The 16986-nt window shown below is 44.2% G+C and overlaps 1 protein-coding gene across 2 annotated transcripts in view; it reads right to left on the bottom strand.

Annotated features, from left to right (window-relative positions):
* LOC104008948 (MIB E3 ubiquitin protein ligase 2) overlaps positions 1–16986 on the bottom strand; it is a 79660-nt gene that overhangs the window by 27162 nt on the left and 35512 nt on the right. The window contains exons 9-20 of one of the 2 annotated variants that reach the window (XM_087755187.1): positions 16386–16490; positions 15486–15648; positions 14356–14489; positions 12242–12390; positions 11427–11583; positions 10558–10712; positions 9800–9926; positions 8174–8404; positions 6246–6424; positions 4252–4436; positions 3402–3467; positions 359–1591 (exon numbers count right to left, since the gene is read on the bottom strand). In XM_087755187.1, the coding sequence (XP_087611313.1) occupies positions 1350–1591; positions 3402–3467; positions 4252–4436; positions 6246–6424; positions 8174–8404; positions 9800–9926; positions 10558–10712; positions 11427–11583; positions 12242–12390; positions 14356–14489; positions 15486–15648; positions 16386–16490 (1893 nt within the window). In that variant the 3' untranslated portion in view covers positions 359–1349. Of the gene's footprint in view, positions 1–358; positions 1592–3401; positions 3468–4251; positions 4437–6245; positions 6425–8173; positions 8405–9799; positions 9927–10557; positions 10713–11426; positions 11584–12241; positions 12391–14355; positions 14490–15485; positions 15649–16385; positions 16491–16986 lie in introns of those variants that run through there. The other variant, XM_087755196.1, reaches the window with a different exon arrangement.

The raw sequence follows: 16986 nt of genomic DNA, 5'->3' as shown, positions 1-16986 counted from the left end.
ATTATGAAGAAGTAATAAATATTCCTGGAACAACCATATATTCCACAAAGTTAAAAATGTCTTTAAAAGATTTGCCACCTCTTTGCTGATGAACAAAGATAGCAGAGGAACACAATATTTTTGTTTGTTTTAAATATTGCTTGCAACATGTAACAAACAGTATGCTTGTGTATAATTGTGTCAGTGAAGATATACACCACACACGCAAACACGTATGTCTACATACACACACGCATGGCACACTAGCCCTACAGGCTGCCACTTCCACCAACAGTTATTTTACAGGATGGACTCAGTGGGTAATATTTCTTCAGTCAGACAGTTGGAAAACACAATACAGCTGGATCCATATTTCAGCTACTGTTTGTACATTCATTTTAATGGTCAGGAAAATATATATTTTATTTTATTAAGTTTTTCTGCAAAACAAAGAAACAAAAATGAAATCCCTTTTCCTCATATCTTAATTATGACTATTTATTTTCTTTACACTTTGATTGGAGTATTTAACACCTGCCTTTGGCATTATGGATAGAAAGCTCAGGAGTCTCTGAACACACGGTTGTGCCAAAAAAAACAAAAAAAAAGGGGGGGGGGGGAAAAGTGTCACTTAGAGGTTAGAAATATTTCTTGTAACAACATATTTTCTCCAATCAGTGTTCACTACTTTATCTCTAAGGCACACACTCTGTCTTTAGGGTCTCATCACATCCAGATTTGCCTCTGTCAGTCCAAGTTCTTGTCGAACTCACAAGTACTAGTTCAGAGAGCATGCTGTCTTAGGACATTACCTCCCTACCACTGACAGGCATCTGGGAGAGCTGATGCCATGACTGATCTCCTCTGATACCTCCTCACGTGAAGTGCGAGCACATGCTTTGCCATTGCCTGCCAAGGCATAAGGTATATCCTCCTACAGCGTCTCCTTCCAGAGCAGTGCAAGGCTGCAAATCTGACACTGCAGGGGACTAGACGCGATGCAGTCACTGGAGCTGGATGCCGTTGAAAACATCTGCATATAGAAGTCTATTCATCTCCGGTCTGAAAGTCTCTTCTGCCTTCAGCAGACAGGTCAGTGTTCTTTACCTCAGGTCCTCCTGATGGATCGGCAGCACAGGGTGAGGGGGCTGCCTGCCCTCAAGCACTGCTCCTTAGCCTTATGACACTGCAAGCAGAGGGGACTCCCCTCCACCTCCACCCAAGTCACATCAGTTATTTGCTTCCCTCTCTTTCAGGATGGCTTTGCAGGTAGCCAAACACATCAGCCTGACTAGCGCTTCTCATCTAAAATGCAAACAAAATGGAAGTAAAGGAGGGAGGTGGGAATGGGAAGGGAAGCAAGCATATCCTTAGACAAAGATCTGAATCCTCTCCCGGATAGCCTGCCGGCAGATGGGGCAGACAGTAAGGGCTGTGCTGCAGTCTGGGCAAGAGCCGTGTCCACACTGGAAGACCAGTTTGATTTGGTCATCGATGCAAATGGGGCAGGTGATACGCTCTTCCATCTGCCGGTAGCGGTTCTGCAGCTCCTCCATGAGCTTCTTCTGATCTGTGGATTCAGAGCTTGGGCTGCACTCCACCTCGGTGCTGTCTGCAGGGGTGGAGAGCAGGAAGAGAGTTAGTCACTAGCGTGCTCTGCCTCATCCTTCTCTTTAATTAGACTCTGCCCCTCAAGAGTAGCAATTAGTTCAGACTAAACTCTCTTCACTGAGCCTTTTCCAGGGATTCCTCAAATAAAAAGCCTGAGATGATGCTTTTCACAGACTGGCCAGTGTTGCTTTCCTCCATTTAGTTGCTCAGCTGGTTTGCGTGTGCACGTGTTTTTGTTTGAGTTTGGTTTTTTTAAAGGAAACACAACGTTGTCTAAAATGTCCTGCCTCCGTGTTCTGAAATATGCTGCTGCTACCTTCAAGTAAAAATATTCAAAGCTGGTTGTGATGTTCTGCCATACTAGTCCAGGACTCCTTACAGTGCTATCAGTACTATGTTCTCTCAACCTCCTGTTCACATTTGGGATTCAAATTTCTGGTTAAGTCTTTCAGGACACATGGTAAAACAAGAAGAAACCATTTGACACCAGTTATGTTGACTTTTGCATACATGAAGCTATACAAATACAGTCATTTGGTTAACTCTATGAAATGAAAGAACCCCAAATCCTGGACAACTGCCAGCTTAGATAGACAGACTCCTCCTGGTTTCAGCTTAATACAGCCACTGTTCATCTTCTGCTCCTCAGTCTTTGATTAGGTAGCTTTACACTTCAGTATAGATGTCCCTTTCCTCAACATTGTGGAATTAGTTGCACTTCAGTGGTGCAAGAAGTGATTTCAAATCCATAAAGGTGAAGCAAGTTTGGGGACGGGGAACTTGCTAAAGGCAAACGCTGAAGACATCACTGATAGGGAAGTCCTGCTGATATTCTCAAGAGACCTTGATGTTCCTCCTCCAATGGAAATCTGCATGCAAATGTCTCATTTGGAATTCTCATCACTATTTTGTTGCCAGTCTGTAGCAAAGACAAATGCTCCTGCCTACTATCAGGTAAGCTTGCTATTTCTTGCATTATGGAGTTCCAAGCAGGATTTCTGTCCTTGCCAGCTGTGCACGTCCAAAGCCGTGTGACAGATTCTTGTCTTCCCTATGCTTTTGTCCAGGCATCAAGTCACAAGACTATGGCCTGACTCCAACAAAGGAGTCCATAATGCTAAGCCATGAGCAGCAGGACATGGAACTCATTTTCATGTGGACTTGCCCTAAGAGTGATCTCAGCTAGAAAGCCATCAACTCTCACAACTGCTATGGAAAAAGCTTCAGTGGGCAACCTGGATTAATTCTAAGGCAAGTGCAAACCTGCTACTAGCTTGCTGACATGCATAACATTGCCCATTCTGGATGCTGAGTAACGTGGACAGAAGACAATCTGTTTAAAACTGGGCTAAAGAGCTATATCAAAACAATCCAGCTCAATGATTCCTGGATAGCTGGCTAACACCAGTCCTGCATAGGCACTGTAATTCCGGCCAAGGGAGAAGCAAGGCTTTCACAAGATGTAATTTTTCCTTTCTCACAAATTTTCACCATTAAATCGCTGCCTGTGAAAACAGTTAGACTGACACATGGAGAACCTGATACTTGCTTTCAATAAAATAAGCCAGGCACAGGACAAGCTTCCTCACATGTCCTGTCTATGCAGCTTGAGCTTGGCCCGTGACACCTGAGGGAATCTACCTTTTCCTCTCTAAAGGTGGTCAATGCAACAGCCCCCCCAAACAACAACAAAACCAACAAAATCAACTCCCTTTCTTATACTTATTTCACTGAAAAACATTGATGCTGCTCAAACTAATGCTGTGCAGGACCCTTCCCACAGCACTTAACAGTAGAAACAGCAAACATACCTTGTTTCAGTTTTTTGGTTATTGTCACTTGACATTTGATGCACTTCTTCATTCTCCTGGAGCATTCTACCATGAATGATAGAAGAAGAGATTACAATTAAGCCCACTGATGCCGGAATCAAGAGAAAGATGACAGACTCAAGAACATCAATTTTGAACAATCCGAGACCTCTGTGGATGATTAAGAGATTGTTTCTGCATGGAAATGAGGACACCACCTTCTCTTTGAGCTACGTCCTAGTCTCTTGGTTTAGGCTTTCCTACACCAGTAGCAAATACAACACCTTTAAGTCCTCAATGCTCTGTGCTACTGGAACTGCTGCACCGTGGATCAAAACAGCCCTCTGCTCTTAGGGAAAAGGATGCAGCTCTGGCACACAGTCCTTACCAAATTCCCTGTGGTCAGATTGTGAGTGCCTTGTGAGATGACAAACTTGCTGACATGGTTGAGCAGGCTGCCATTAAAACAGCTGAAATGCAAACCAGTAACAAAAGCCAGAGAAGAGGGAAATCCTTCTCAGGAGGTTTTTGACAGATAAAGCACTGCCAGCTAGAACCGAACATCTGGCTTTCCTTCTGAATTATCCAGGGCACCTATAAGCACAAGCAAAGCTGCCTGGAGTTCCATCAGCAGGCAGTCAGAACACTCTGTGCTTTTCATAGATAACTTTGGACATCTTATCTAAGATGGTGGTGCCGAAATCACACTGGGATTGTTTCAGGACACAAACAGCACAACAGCTTTCTATCTAAACAGAGCTTGATTTATGAGAGTCCAGCTAGGGCAGCTATGTGGTGGAACAAGAAAGAAAAATTAAGGAAAAAAAAAACCAAACCAGAATGGACTTACCTTCACACACAATACTGTGCTGGCACGGGAAGAAATGGATGAGCAAGGCCAGCTCTGAGCAGACCAGGCACTCTGTGGGGACTGCCACACTCGAGACACTAAGGTTGGTCATTGTGTTGGGGGTTGTGTGCACACGGCGAAGGCTGCAGGTGATGGCTGAGCTGTCTGAAGAAACCTGCTGTTCCCTGCAAGCATGAACATGTAATAAAATTTGAGCCACATACTCCAGGTCCTCCTTCAGCAACCAGATAACATTGTATTGATCCCTGGCAAACACTCCACATGGAGACAGAGCAGCAAATGCTCAGGTAGAATAAGCCTGTGAGCCTTCACTGCCCTGGTGGGGCCAACTCAGCCTCTAGTAGCCAGGATTCTGACTGGATCTATCTAAAAAGAAAGGGAAAGAGCAAGGATGACTAATATTTACACAAGTTTAAACTGCTCTTTTGAAGGGCAACAGTAAGGTATTGACAGTACAGTCATCTGCTGGAAGGAGTCAGCTTTTGGGAGCTATTTAAAAAGTGCAGCCCTAAGGATCCTCCGTATTCGCATGTTCCCGAAAAGTGCCTGGGGTGGCTGTTTGTGAGTTTGCCTCTTACATGACACAGGCTCGGATTCAGACTTGTGTCCTGGCATTTTGAGCCCCAAATCCAAAGCCCTCAGCATCCAATCCATCCATTACCTTTCCTGCCAGCCGGTCATCTGCTAGCTAGACCTACTACCTAAACTGCAGGAATGATTAATGACTGAACAGAAGGGACAAGGATGGTCATTTACTAGCCACTGTCTTCAGTACCTGGCCCACTAGGAGTATTGCGAAGGGGTGCTTTTTGGTCTTTTGATATAAAGTCAGTAAGTTTCTGGGAGGAAACTGCTATCTGGCTTCCTACCAAAGTGCCAGTGGCTTCATTATAAATGCATATAAACCCCAGATACTCTTCCTCTTCTAGAGCTATTAACTTCAGTCAGACTAACCAAGCAGCTTAAGAAGGTACAGCTAACTATCCTGTCCTGGAGGCTCCTCTGTGTGATGCTGGGACACACCATGGTGTACTTAGGCCTGTGATCTAGCACGCGGCACTCGGTCTGCAGTGGCTGCCTTAACTCTGCAGACACACACCCAAATCCTTCAGTCAAACCTCAACACAGAAGCTGAAACATGTACACTGTTATGAGAAATGTCAGTCTGAAAGAACTGGCATTCTTTAAGCAAAGAAACTTAATGCAACATATACTCCACTGACAAAATTCCTACGGAAGATGTTTAAAAGGACACATTTCACCTGTTATTTACAGTGGAACAGGAGCATGGCCAATTACAGTGGCTGCTGCATGGTTCCTCCTCCAGTGGTAACATGACAGTGGGTCTGTGCCCTCAGATCAAACAGAACTCCACTTTCATGTTTGCAAAGCCAAAATCCAAACAAATGTTTCTTAGAACCCAAGATAAAGCCATCTTTGACTTGCTACTCTCCCTTTGGCATTTCCTCAGCTATTTCTCTTATCTGTTGAAAAACAAGCATTTATCTAGCTCTGGAATAAATTCTGCAGATTCTGGTGCCCACTCTTTTGTTGCACTTCCTCTCTGTTTAGACTTTAAATATCTGTAACTGCAGAATCCAGTGAAAGTAAAATAGAACCCAGAATTACTCTGCAAGTCAGAAGTTGCTCTTGGCTTCAGTGGCCAGTCTTCTCCGACTGCCTCAGGGCTCTCTGTAAGTCAAGAGGCCAAGTTTGCACCAAGCAGTATTAATCTGCTTTTCCCAACTCTTTCAAATAGCAATATGCATCCCTAAATAACCCCTCCAGAAACACAGGGTCAGCAACCAGCTCCAGTGAAACAGGAGGTGCTTAGACTGACATCCAAAGTGTTTCAAAGATGCTTCATCCCTCCTGGAACAACAGCTGCATGCAGTGACACCACAGCGTGGTGGGAACACTCTGCATTTTGCAAGGAAGTATACTGTAGCTAGTTTCCAGAGGACATGGTTTACCTGAATTTCTGCGAGAAGTCTTTGACGATCTGGACAATCCTTCCATCTGTAATGAGGTCTAAAGGAGACTTTCCCCGATGGTTTGCATAATTAATATCTGCTCCTTCTTGTGCTAAGTAACATGCAATTGCAGTTCCAACATTCAGCTCTACATTTCCAAGAAAGCCAGAAGCCTGCAGCTAAAAGATGTTGAGAAACACTGTCTGTTAATAGAAAAAGTTTCTGTTACGTGGCTTTGATCTGTATCAAGTTCTAAACAAAGTCTTAATCCTCGTACTTACAATTTGAAAGTGCAATCTAGCATCTCTTTTGAAAACACAAAAAGATCCTTCAGCATGTAAACAGCAGATTCAAATCTTGCATTCCAGGAACAAGAGTGCATAAGACTGGTCCTAACTGGTGCTATTCATTACTAATCATAGTAATAGGCATTCACTTCTTCAGGAAGTGAAAAGGAAGTACGCTGAAGACACCAGGGTACGTATCAATTGATGAACAGCTGGTGTATGGAGCCCTAAGTGACAGCGATTTAAAAAGCCAAGTTCTGGTGTACATTACCCAAACTAATTTGAAGTCAATAAACATTTTCCACTGACTTAAAAGACCAGGGCATGTGGATCAGGGCAAGTAAAATTAGACATGAAGGAGTCTACAGCATCTAGAGATAATGTCACTGTAAATAGTATTGGGAATAACATGCACAGATCCCTCATGTTGCTTTAAGACTTTCTGCATCCAGGACTAGGCTGTCCCTAGCACAAGCAGCTAGCAAAACTGTTACGCAGACTTTCAGTGAGATGATAAAACCCACCCTGCTGCTGAGCCCTCTGCTTGAATTTATAGGCAGAGAAATTGAGAAGAAAGATGCGATTGCTGAGCTGGAGTGGGGTGTCTCTGTGGAATGGCTCAACAAGCCTGAGGACCTGAGGCCGGAGCATCTTTGGCCATGCACTGAGCCATCAACTCATACTGTCAATACTGGTGGCTTCCTAACAAGCAGAATGGAAGAAAAGCAATGCACTAGGCTTTTTCAAGCACCAACAGGTAGAAAGGAGGAATTGGTGGTTTGGCACACAGCATGCGGCCCTTCAGAATGTTGGTTTAATTTATTCTGGTCATTTCTAATTACAATTAAAGAAACCTATGCCAGATTTTCCAGCATACTAAATTATCCCTACAATGGAATCATTCTCACTCCATCCATAAAGTATAACCAACGTTTGCACTCTTGGTTTGCACTGCAAATCCGGTGTGTGCACATGTTGATATTTACATGGATGGCAGAACATTTTGAAAGGCTAATTTAATATCTTTGCCAAAAAGCCAGACTAAGCTTCCAGTCCTCAGCATATCAGGCACTGATTTCTAGATCAAAGCCTTTTCTGAAAGGCCTTATATATCCACGAGCAACATAGCGAAATCCAGTTCAGGCTTTCTAACAACATAGCCTTTTATCCTTCAGCCTGGTATGTCTCACCTCTCACATTCTGCTCTACATCTGCAGATAACTGGGGTGTTTGTGGTTAGCTATCCTCACATTTTCCATGCCATCAGACAGAAATGAATTGCTGTGGTTCTGGGGCACGAATTAAACCCAGGACTCCTGGCTCTACAATTGGATTCATGACCTTTCCCATGTCAAGAAAGAAGCACACAACACTAATAAAAATATCAGGGGAGACAGTATGAATTGTTGTCTGACTATGTGAAGTTTCATGCTATAAATTCAAGCATACCCTAAGAGGCCTCAGAGGACCTATTCTTGCTTTCCCACAAGCACAAGGTTTGTTTCCACGCTCCCCATCTGGACTCACTTTACACAATTTCCGTGCCTTCTTTTGCCCCCTTAGATCCCACTATCTGCTGTCATTCTAACATCGAGCATTTTCCTGCCCTTGGTGCTGGAATTTCTCCTACTCCCAGCTCACCTTGGAAAGGAGGAACAATCCCATCTCCCCTTCATGCTTCTCCATCATGACTGACATTAGCTGCTGCCGTTCCAAGGCAATGTGCATGGCTGTGTCCCCATCCTCATCTTCAGCATTGACATCACTGCCTTCGCTGACCAGCAGTTGCACCATCCCTACATGTCCCTGGATGACAGCCAGGTGCAGTGGTGTCTGGTTACGGTTGTTCTTGAGGTTGACATCACAGCGACCCTTGAAGAGAAGAATCGCATCAAACTGAGTGAGTTGTTGCTGTGGAATTTGGCTGAAAAAGAGTGCTGCAGCTGTGGCATTTGTTGAGGCCCCGGGTCTCAAGTCCATCTTCATCAGGACAGCAGCATAGAGATCTCCAAGAGAGCTCTGTATCTTAGCCATATGGCCCACACTCCTCAAATATCAAGAAAGGGAGGATCGGAAGCCAAATGCCCAACTGACACACAGCTAACATTTTCCTGGTGATGACTTGGATATGACAACTCGTCACTTCCCCGACACAAACAAATCCTGGAACTACTCCAAGCAAACAGCCACGGATTAGCTCCTCTAAAGCACTATTGATTCCTTGCTGCCTGTTGTGCTTTGATTTCCCCTCTTCAAAGCAAAGCGGAGAAAAACCTGGTCAAATCTGAATCATTCTGCCCCTCTGCCAAATCCGCAGGGGAAAGCAGCAGCAAGGGTTAGAGACAGAGAGCCTTTAAAGATAGGGCTATGCTAATGCAGTGATTATGCCAGAAATAAAGCAATCATGGTACTAAGTAGTTAGTGCTCACGGACATTGCTCCTCTACAGCACTCATTTGTAAATCCATTAAAGCCTTGTAGTGGTTTGGATCCACTTGTAAAGATAAACTCCAGCAACAAGCCACTGAGAAGAAGAAACAAAACCCAGGAGTGCTGACATGTAGTTGTCACCTTCATTGCCACTATCACCTGAAAGCAGAGACAGAGGCTAGCTTTGACTCCACAGAAACCAACAGCAAAATGCCAGTTAGATTGCCATCCTTCAGTTTGTCATTTTCATTGCTAAAGAATGCTGCTCACCAAGGGCAGGTCTAGCACTTACTTAAGACTGAAGAAAGATAAATAGCCTGGAGTAAACATGGCAAAATATTTTGTTCTGCATTCAAATGAAATACATGCCTTCAGATATTCTTTCACAAAAACAAAGAGTGAGAAACCCACCATAGAACAACCAGTAACTGGGGAGCTTCAGCGTACACCTGGAGCGAGAGAAATTGAGCTCTGACCTGTACCTATGAGGTAGGGAAGGTTCGGAATACAGATCTATACACCCCGTAATGAGCAGGTTACCAGCTATTCTGAAGTCTTTCCCCTTCATACCCATCACTTCACTGGACACTTCCCAGCAAGCTCCAGTTCCAATCCACTTTGTTCTAGCCTGCTAGACACCCTTCTCCTCCACTGCCAAAGGAAAATACCCCCAGGAATGCCAATCCCTGTTCTTCAAAGTCTGGCAAACAATGCCAGCTCTTCAAAGAGACAGAGACGTTCTTCTGAGTCCCAGCATTAACCCAATAGTGCTCAGAAAATGTGGGGGAGCAGGACAGATGGGAGCTTCTGGTGGTGGTGGTTTTGCTCTGTTTCTTACCTCTTTGATGAGAATTTCTGCCACTTCTTTGTGATTATTGAGAGCAGCAAGGTGCAGGGCAGTGAAGCCATCTTCCTTTTTGGAGTCAACCAGCTGCCGAGCTCTTGCTAGAATCTTCTTTATGGCCCTAGAGTGTTGGAGGTTAACAGAGATAGAAGAGTTACTTTATCAGGAAGGAAAACACTGCAGAAGAGACGGGCCTGCCTCTTCTGCCCAGTAGTTATGAATGTCCATGTTTTAATAGGCAGCACCATCAGCTGGGATCCGTGATGCAGACCACTCCTTCTATCTCACAGACTGAATTACAAGAACAAACCAAAAGCCCTCAGTTATCATTTAATAAAGTATGGTAAACTCACACTGCTATGAAAATAACGAGGAGATTTATCCTCGGAAGAATTCCAGAGGCTCTCAGTTAGACACGCTCTTTTCAAGTACTGTTTACTACAGACCTTCTCCTGTCCTTCCACGCGTGAACCCAAACATCTAAGGAGACTATCCAGAAGCAGACAGATTTCCTAGCCAAGCTAGGGAGGAGGTATGAGAAAGGTGGGATGGGGAAAGCAGGCAGCAGTTTCCTGTGAATGCATGAAGGAGGGAAGAACAGCTATGCCTAGCCATATCTAAACCCAAGAAATGTATAACCAACCATTTCCTATCTAGCTATCTAGAACTGCATCTGCTACCTTCTTACTGTTAAGACAGCAAGCACAAGTTAACACCTGCAAAAGCAGTAAAAATGAAAAAAGGTCACTTACAGCTTGTTGCCTTTTAGAGCAGAATATTGGAGCAGGTTGAAGCCTTGACAATTCTGGATAGTGAAGTCTATGTTGGGTACTTCAGTGAGAATCTCAATAATGACTTTGTAATCTGCAGTGATAGCATAATGCAGTGGGGTGTCTCCCTGGGAATCCTATACAAGGATACCAAAGCAGAATACAGGTTACCTACCTCAGAGTGTCAAATGAAACAGCTCACCCTGAGGGACAGTTCAAGACAAGAAGATATATAGTGTCACCAGGTCACATCAACTGCAGGCCAAACATCCAGACATCACTGGCACCCATAGCAGTTTCATAGCCTTTGTGAAATCATTTCCCCAGGGCTTGAAGCCAGCTGCTGAGTAGACTGGTGCTAACGTTCCTAACTAGCTTTGAAAGACTGACCCAGCACAGTCCAGTCCCACCACCATAAAAGCACACCCTAAAAATGGACTGGGTCCAATTCACCATCACTGCCCTGCAAGTTCCTAAATGCCAGTCTTAAAAATCTCACCACTCCTTATTGCTGGGAACAGGAGTGTTTCAACAACACACATAAGCAGCAGGTCAGCTCTCACTGGAAGCTTGAGTCCAGCACAGCAGAGAAAGTGCTACTGGATTGAGCTGAGCAGACTCATGATGATGAAGGGGCAGACCCAAATCTGGAATTTCAGACTACTGAAGTTAGAGGAGTACTTCCTCTATGCAACGCACAGCAGTGCATTTTAAGAGAACGACCTTCAAATTCTACGAAGCAACAAATGGCGTAAGACATAAAAAAGCACCTCCCCGCCTCAAAAAAACCAAAAAACCCCAAACACCCTCTACACACACCCCCCGCCAAATCCCACAAACCCCTAACTTACTGGGAGGTTGACGTCACAGTTGAGCTCACAGAGGGTCTGCACCACCTCTGTGAATCCTTGACTGACAGCAACGTACAACGCTGTGCACTTTGCGTTGTTTAACAGGTCTGCACTGGCTCCTTTACCAATAAGCACACGGGCAACCTCAGCTTGGTTTCTGATTTAAAAGCAAGGAGTAAAACAGATTAGATTCAATCCTGTGCAGACAGTTAATTCTTCTTCCTTGCAAGGCAACAGAACTTTCCAGGTTTTGTATCATCTCAACTTCCTCCCACCTCCTCTTAGTATTAAAAAACAAAACAAAACAAAAAAACAACCAACAAAACCCCACAACAAAACCTTCTTAATTTGTACTCTAGAATCTGCTCTCTCTTTGCTTTAAATCAACAGGAATCTCCTGCTCTTAATGATGAATTCTTCCCTGGTAACTGACAACACAATTCAACCTTTAATCTTGCTCTGGAAACCATATGCACGTACAGAAACCAACCAACCAAACTAATCCCAACCAACCAAACCACCCCCCCATCACCCTGAAAAAAATCTAATCACCAAAACCTCCTTATCACTTGTTCTGATTCCCCCCAAAATTTCTAGCATGGAAACTGACCTAGCTGTGGCGGTTAAATTAGCGCAATAAGAAATGCGCCTGTGGCCCTGAAGCTCAAAGGCCAGTATCTAACATAAAAAAAAAATCAGAGAAAAGCCTCCATCAGCCACACACCCTTCACACAGACTGCCATTTATATCTAGAAATGTCCTTTTGCAGCCCTTTAGGTCTTGTATCAGAGACAGCAAGAAGAAAGATATCCTACCCAAAAGCTGCATAGTGCAGTGCTGTATCCCCCTCTTCATCCCTCAGGTTGACAGCAGCATGTGCCTGCAGCAAAGTCTTCACAACATCCAGATGCCCCTGATAGGAGGCAATCTGCAGGGCAGTCCTGCCCTGGTTCTTTGCATCGACCTGCGGGAAGGGCAGAGACACAGCAAACAGCTTGATTAGGAAAGACCTTGCCTTGTGTTCAGGCCCTAGCTCTGTTCTAGAGCAGGCCTAGCAGGATGGAAGTCATTAGCTGCACAACACTTGCAGGCTCAGAAATGCTAATCAGAATCCGTGCCCCATTGGCTCTGCTTTATGTACATCAACTACAAGGCTGACCTTGCCCCAGAATACTTCTGAAGGGGAAGGGGACAGCACATTTAGTCAACAAGGCAGAAGCGAGTGAGCAGAGCTGGAAGCCAGGGCTCTAACTGCAGCTCTCGTGCCAAATCCCCCTATGCCTGCAAGCAGAATACTTCTTGACATCTCTGCCAACAATTCCTTTCCCAACAGGAAAATGTGTGAGGAGATCAAGTTAGCTTTGCATAAGGCTTTGAAGATGCCAAGTCCCCATCGTTCTATGTTACTCCAGGTACTTTACTGGGCACAATGGCTGGAGGGTATATCACACTGTTGAAGTGCTGCAATGAGATTTTTTGAGAATTAAAGGGACTGAAGAACAAAGAGAGGCTGTATGAAAGGCAAGAAAAAAAAAAAAGGGAAAGAAGCTACTGAAATCAGTGGGAGGGCTAAGGAGAAGAGATGAAACCTCAGCAGACTGGCAAGGAGAAGGTTTTTTTTTCCCTGCAGTTGGTTCTATACAGCAATCAGGAGAGCAGGACAGGCAAGACTTCCCTTGCTTCACTCAAAATGATGGGTGAGTCATTTTGGCAAGGAGGCATTAGAGGCCACTGTGTTATTCTTCCATTTACACACAAAAGACAATGCTGATAAGTTGGAAAGGCCTTGGCAAGCAATTCCAACTTGTACTACTAAGTGAGCCTCAAATCCATCCTCCTCTTGCTGTATATAACACTCTAATAGAAATAACTCATTTATTAATATAAATATTAGAGTAGAAATAAAATATAGAATAGAAATAGAAATCTAATGAAAATAACTAACATCATAATGGATTCCTGACTCTTGGCACTTTTTTATCTGCGATAAATTTGACAATTGCAAGTATTCATCTATTCCTCCCATCTCCAGAGGCCCCATTAACTTTGTAAATAAAGAAATAATAAATACCAGACAACTAACCACTAAATCAGCTTCACAGGGGTTCCTTCAGAATTGATCCTAGTTTTTCTGGTTCGTGCATCCAGCTGCTCCTGCCAGCCATGCAGACACAGCCTCAACAAGACTTATGTTTTGTTACCAATGGTTTCCAAGGACACTGCTGAAATACTTTGTTCTCTGGTTCTCCTTTTTTAACCTGTTTATGAACCCTGTACCCCTCACTGAAGGAGCTTGAGCCTTCAAACAGGCAGCTTGAGTGAGCAGTGATTTGAGTAGATGTGATGCTAATGGTTTGGCACTCTGCAAGCACATAAATTGTTCAGCAACAAGTCGAGCCCAGTTCCCTGCTCCAGTCAGACATGAGATAAGACACTGCACAGACATGCACAGCATCAGGATCTGGGCACCTTTTCTCTTTCCTGATTCCAACACTACCATTTTGCAAGGTCACGTAAGGACAGACACATTCAGCCAGACACAACCCGTGGCTTTCTTTTCAAGCAGAGGCCAGATACTCGGACATCTTGCTACTGTTTTCATATAGATAAATACCTCTCCCCCTACTTCTACAGGTGCAGTGTCCATACAGGAAATCTGGGAAGAGCCAGCTTTGGAAACATGCTGTGAGGACTTAACTCTAGTTCAGAGTTAATGCCACAAACAGGAGCCATAAAATACACACATTTAACATACAAATTCAATCCTAAATTGCAGCAAAATAATTTTCCAGCTCTTAGGAGCTAACACTAGGTCTGAAAAATCTATTCTTTTTCTCTCGTCCTTTTCCCCACTTGACTACAAAATTTTATGATAGTACTTTAAAGAAGAGCAACAAAAAGTAACCATTAGGATGTCTTCAAAACTTGCCTTGTCTGGGTACTTCTGAAGGAGCTCCCGAACTTTAGCTGCATTGTTGAGTGCTGCACAAATGACCAGGCAGCCTGCATGCTCTGACTCTGTCTTCTGGGACAGCAGTTTCTCCAATACAGTAATCAAAGTACCTGGTAGGAATGAGAAACAGCCACAGGTCAAGAGGGCCAAAGAGCACGCGTATACATGCATACAGTTGGCATAGTACAGCTGTGTAACCACAGCATGGGCCTGCTGTACCTCTAATACTTAGCTCACACAAAGAGCTTTACAAATTTGTGGCTTATACAGAACTTCTGCTTTACAAGTCTGATGTTTTGAGAACCCAAAAGACATGAGGCCATGCTACAGAACACCAACACAGAAAAATCACTACTAAAATGCAAATAATCTGAAGAGGAATGCATGGATTTGGAAAGGATGCCGTAGGGAAAAAATACAGGTCCTTTCAGATGGGCCCTCTAATTACAGACTTTTGAGTGCTTGAGAGGACAGAGGTGTTACATTTCTCCAGACAGAGCAAACTTAAAAAGCTCAGGCTCATATGCAAGTTCCCCCTGAAGTCTAACTTGAGCAAACAGTTTAAAACCCATCTACATAGCAAAACAAAAAAAAAGGGAGGTCTGTCCTCTCTCCCGCATGATCCTGACAGCTAAAGGAAGTAAGTGTGGCGAGGCTACAAAAGATTTTGAGATATGCAAAACAGACAAAATCCCCTCTACGCATCATGTGATCCCACATTCAATTTCAGGGTGGACTGGGCAAAATAATCGTTGACAACACTTCCATACAAGGACCTTGGGAGTATTTCACAAGCATTCAAGAATTAGTATCGTCCTACAGGGGATGAGGCGGGACAGAACAGGAAATTGAGACAGATCAAGGCAGAAGCAAATACTGAACCTAGGGCTGTGCTACGGTTAGCATTCCTGAGTCCTAAATTCTGTATTTTCCTGTTAAGGCCAGCTTTGCTTCCCCAGTAAGGCACAGTTTGGTTTTGGAGCTCTGTCTGGGGAAGAACAGGCAGCTGGAGTTTAACACCGTCCAAAGCACGTTGCTGTTGTTACACCAGAGAAACCATTTCACAATCCCTGATAGATCAGACATCTCTGTTCTCACTATCTCACTTTTTGACTCCTTTGCGTTCTCCGTTGTCATGAGGTTTGCTTCCTCATCTCTCTGATAGGCTGTCAGGCAAGCTGGGTTGAACGTCCAGGACTGCCCTCCAATCGACACTCGCAAATCTCCATCCCCATAGACTTTGATCACTTTGCCGATGCGCCCTAGGGTCTGCAACGGGAAGAGAGAAATGATTTTTAAAGATGCAGTACGCTTCGCATCTCAGAGCCAATACCATGCTTTTAAGAGTGGTTTCGCAGGCGGCACTCCCGCTGTGTGAAAAGAAGCACCGAACAGTGACACGCTCGCAGACAGCTCCCACTTCAAGGACACCAGAGGGTTCTCGGCAGTTTCTCTATTACTGGTTTTACATAACAAGGGGTTCCCAGACATGTTACAAATGTCTGGAGAGGAAGGTGGTGAAACAACAAAACATGGTCTGAAGAACCCTGAGAGAACTGATAAAATTGGGACTAGGAAAGGTTTCCTCTGTGCGTTTAATTGCTCCTAGAGGACACCTGCATTCTGCTTTTTAGGCATACTGGTCTGATCAGACCATTTTTCCACTCGGACACTTTCCTGCCTCGTTCCAGAGAATTACGGAGGGCATGAGAGGACTTGTTTACTTTGGTTGGTGAAACCTCTTATCCGACTTACGGGCAGCCAAATCCTTTTTTCAGATTCCTCATCTATCCACTTTGCTTTGGGTGCTGCAATAGGATTGTATTACCGATAGCCAATAGCACTAGGCAGCATTTATTTTGCAAGGCCTCAGCAGTCCCAGAAAGGTCTGTGCACTCACTGAGCAGCAGGAATACTGGAGGGCAATGCAAGCCCAGTCACTATTACTAATTGCTTGGGAAAACTCAGGAAGTTACTGGACTGTCCTGGAACTGGCGCGCACTCACAGGTGCCATTTCATCTGTCCACTCCCCATGACCAGGTTGGAATCGCTTCACTGTTTCCATATCATCTATCACCCGGACAACATCACCAACCCAAAAGGTGTTGAGCTACAAGAAAAAGAAAGTCATAAGCTTTTGGGGGACGAAGCCAGGAAAAAAAAAAAAAATAGCGATCAGCCCCTCCACCCCACTCCCACCCTCGGAAAACCCAACCAAACAAGCAGCCCATTGACTCAAAAACCAAGGCATTACAAAACATAAGCACGACTACCAAGAAATCTGCATGAAATCACTGCACTGCAAAATAAACATAGTCCAAGGGCTGGGGTATTTCTGTTTTAAGCCAAGTGCACATTTAAGTAGGGAAACAATTTGGGACAGAACATTTTTCTTCTTTTCTTTCTTCTTCAAACCATTTATAATTAATACCAGTATAAAGTACACATGGAATGTCCCTTGGTCCATCTCCTCCCTATACTTGACTTGGCACTGGAGATTTTAATTCACTTTAATAAGGAAGTTAAATCTGTTTGTTATTCAAAACAGAAAAGGGAAAACAGAGTCTACCTGTACTGCAGATGCTCCCTCTGCTCACCGAGCTAAG

This window comes from Nipponia nippon, unplaced genomic scaffold (assembly GCF_047370975.1).
Source record: "Nipponia nippon isolate SJK-2023a ecotype South Korea unplaced genomic scaffold, ASM4737097v1 scaffold_19, whole genome shotgun sequence".
In the NCBI taxonomy this organism is placed as follows: Eukaryota; Metazoa; Chordata; class Aves; order Pelecaniformes; family Threskiornithidae; genus Nipponia; species Nipponia nippon.
Note: the sequence above shows the minus strand (reverse complement) of the source record. Positions and strands in the feature narration are given on the sequence as shown.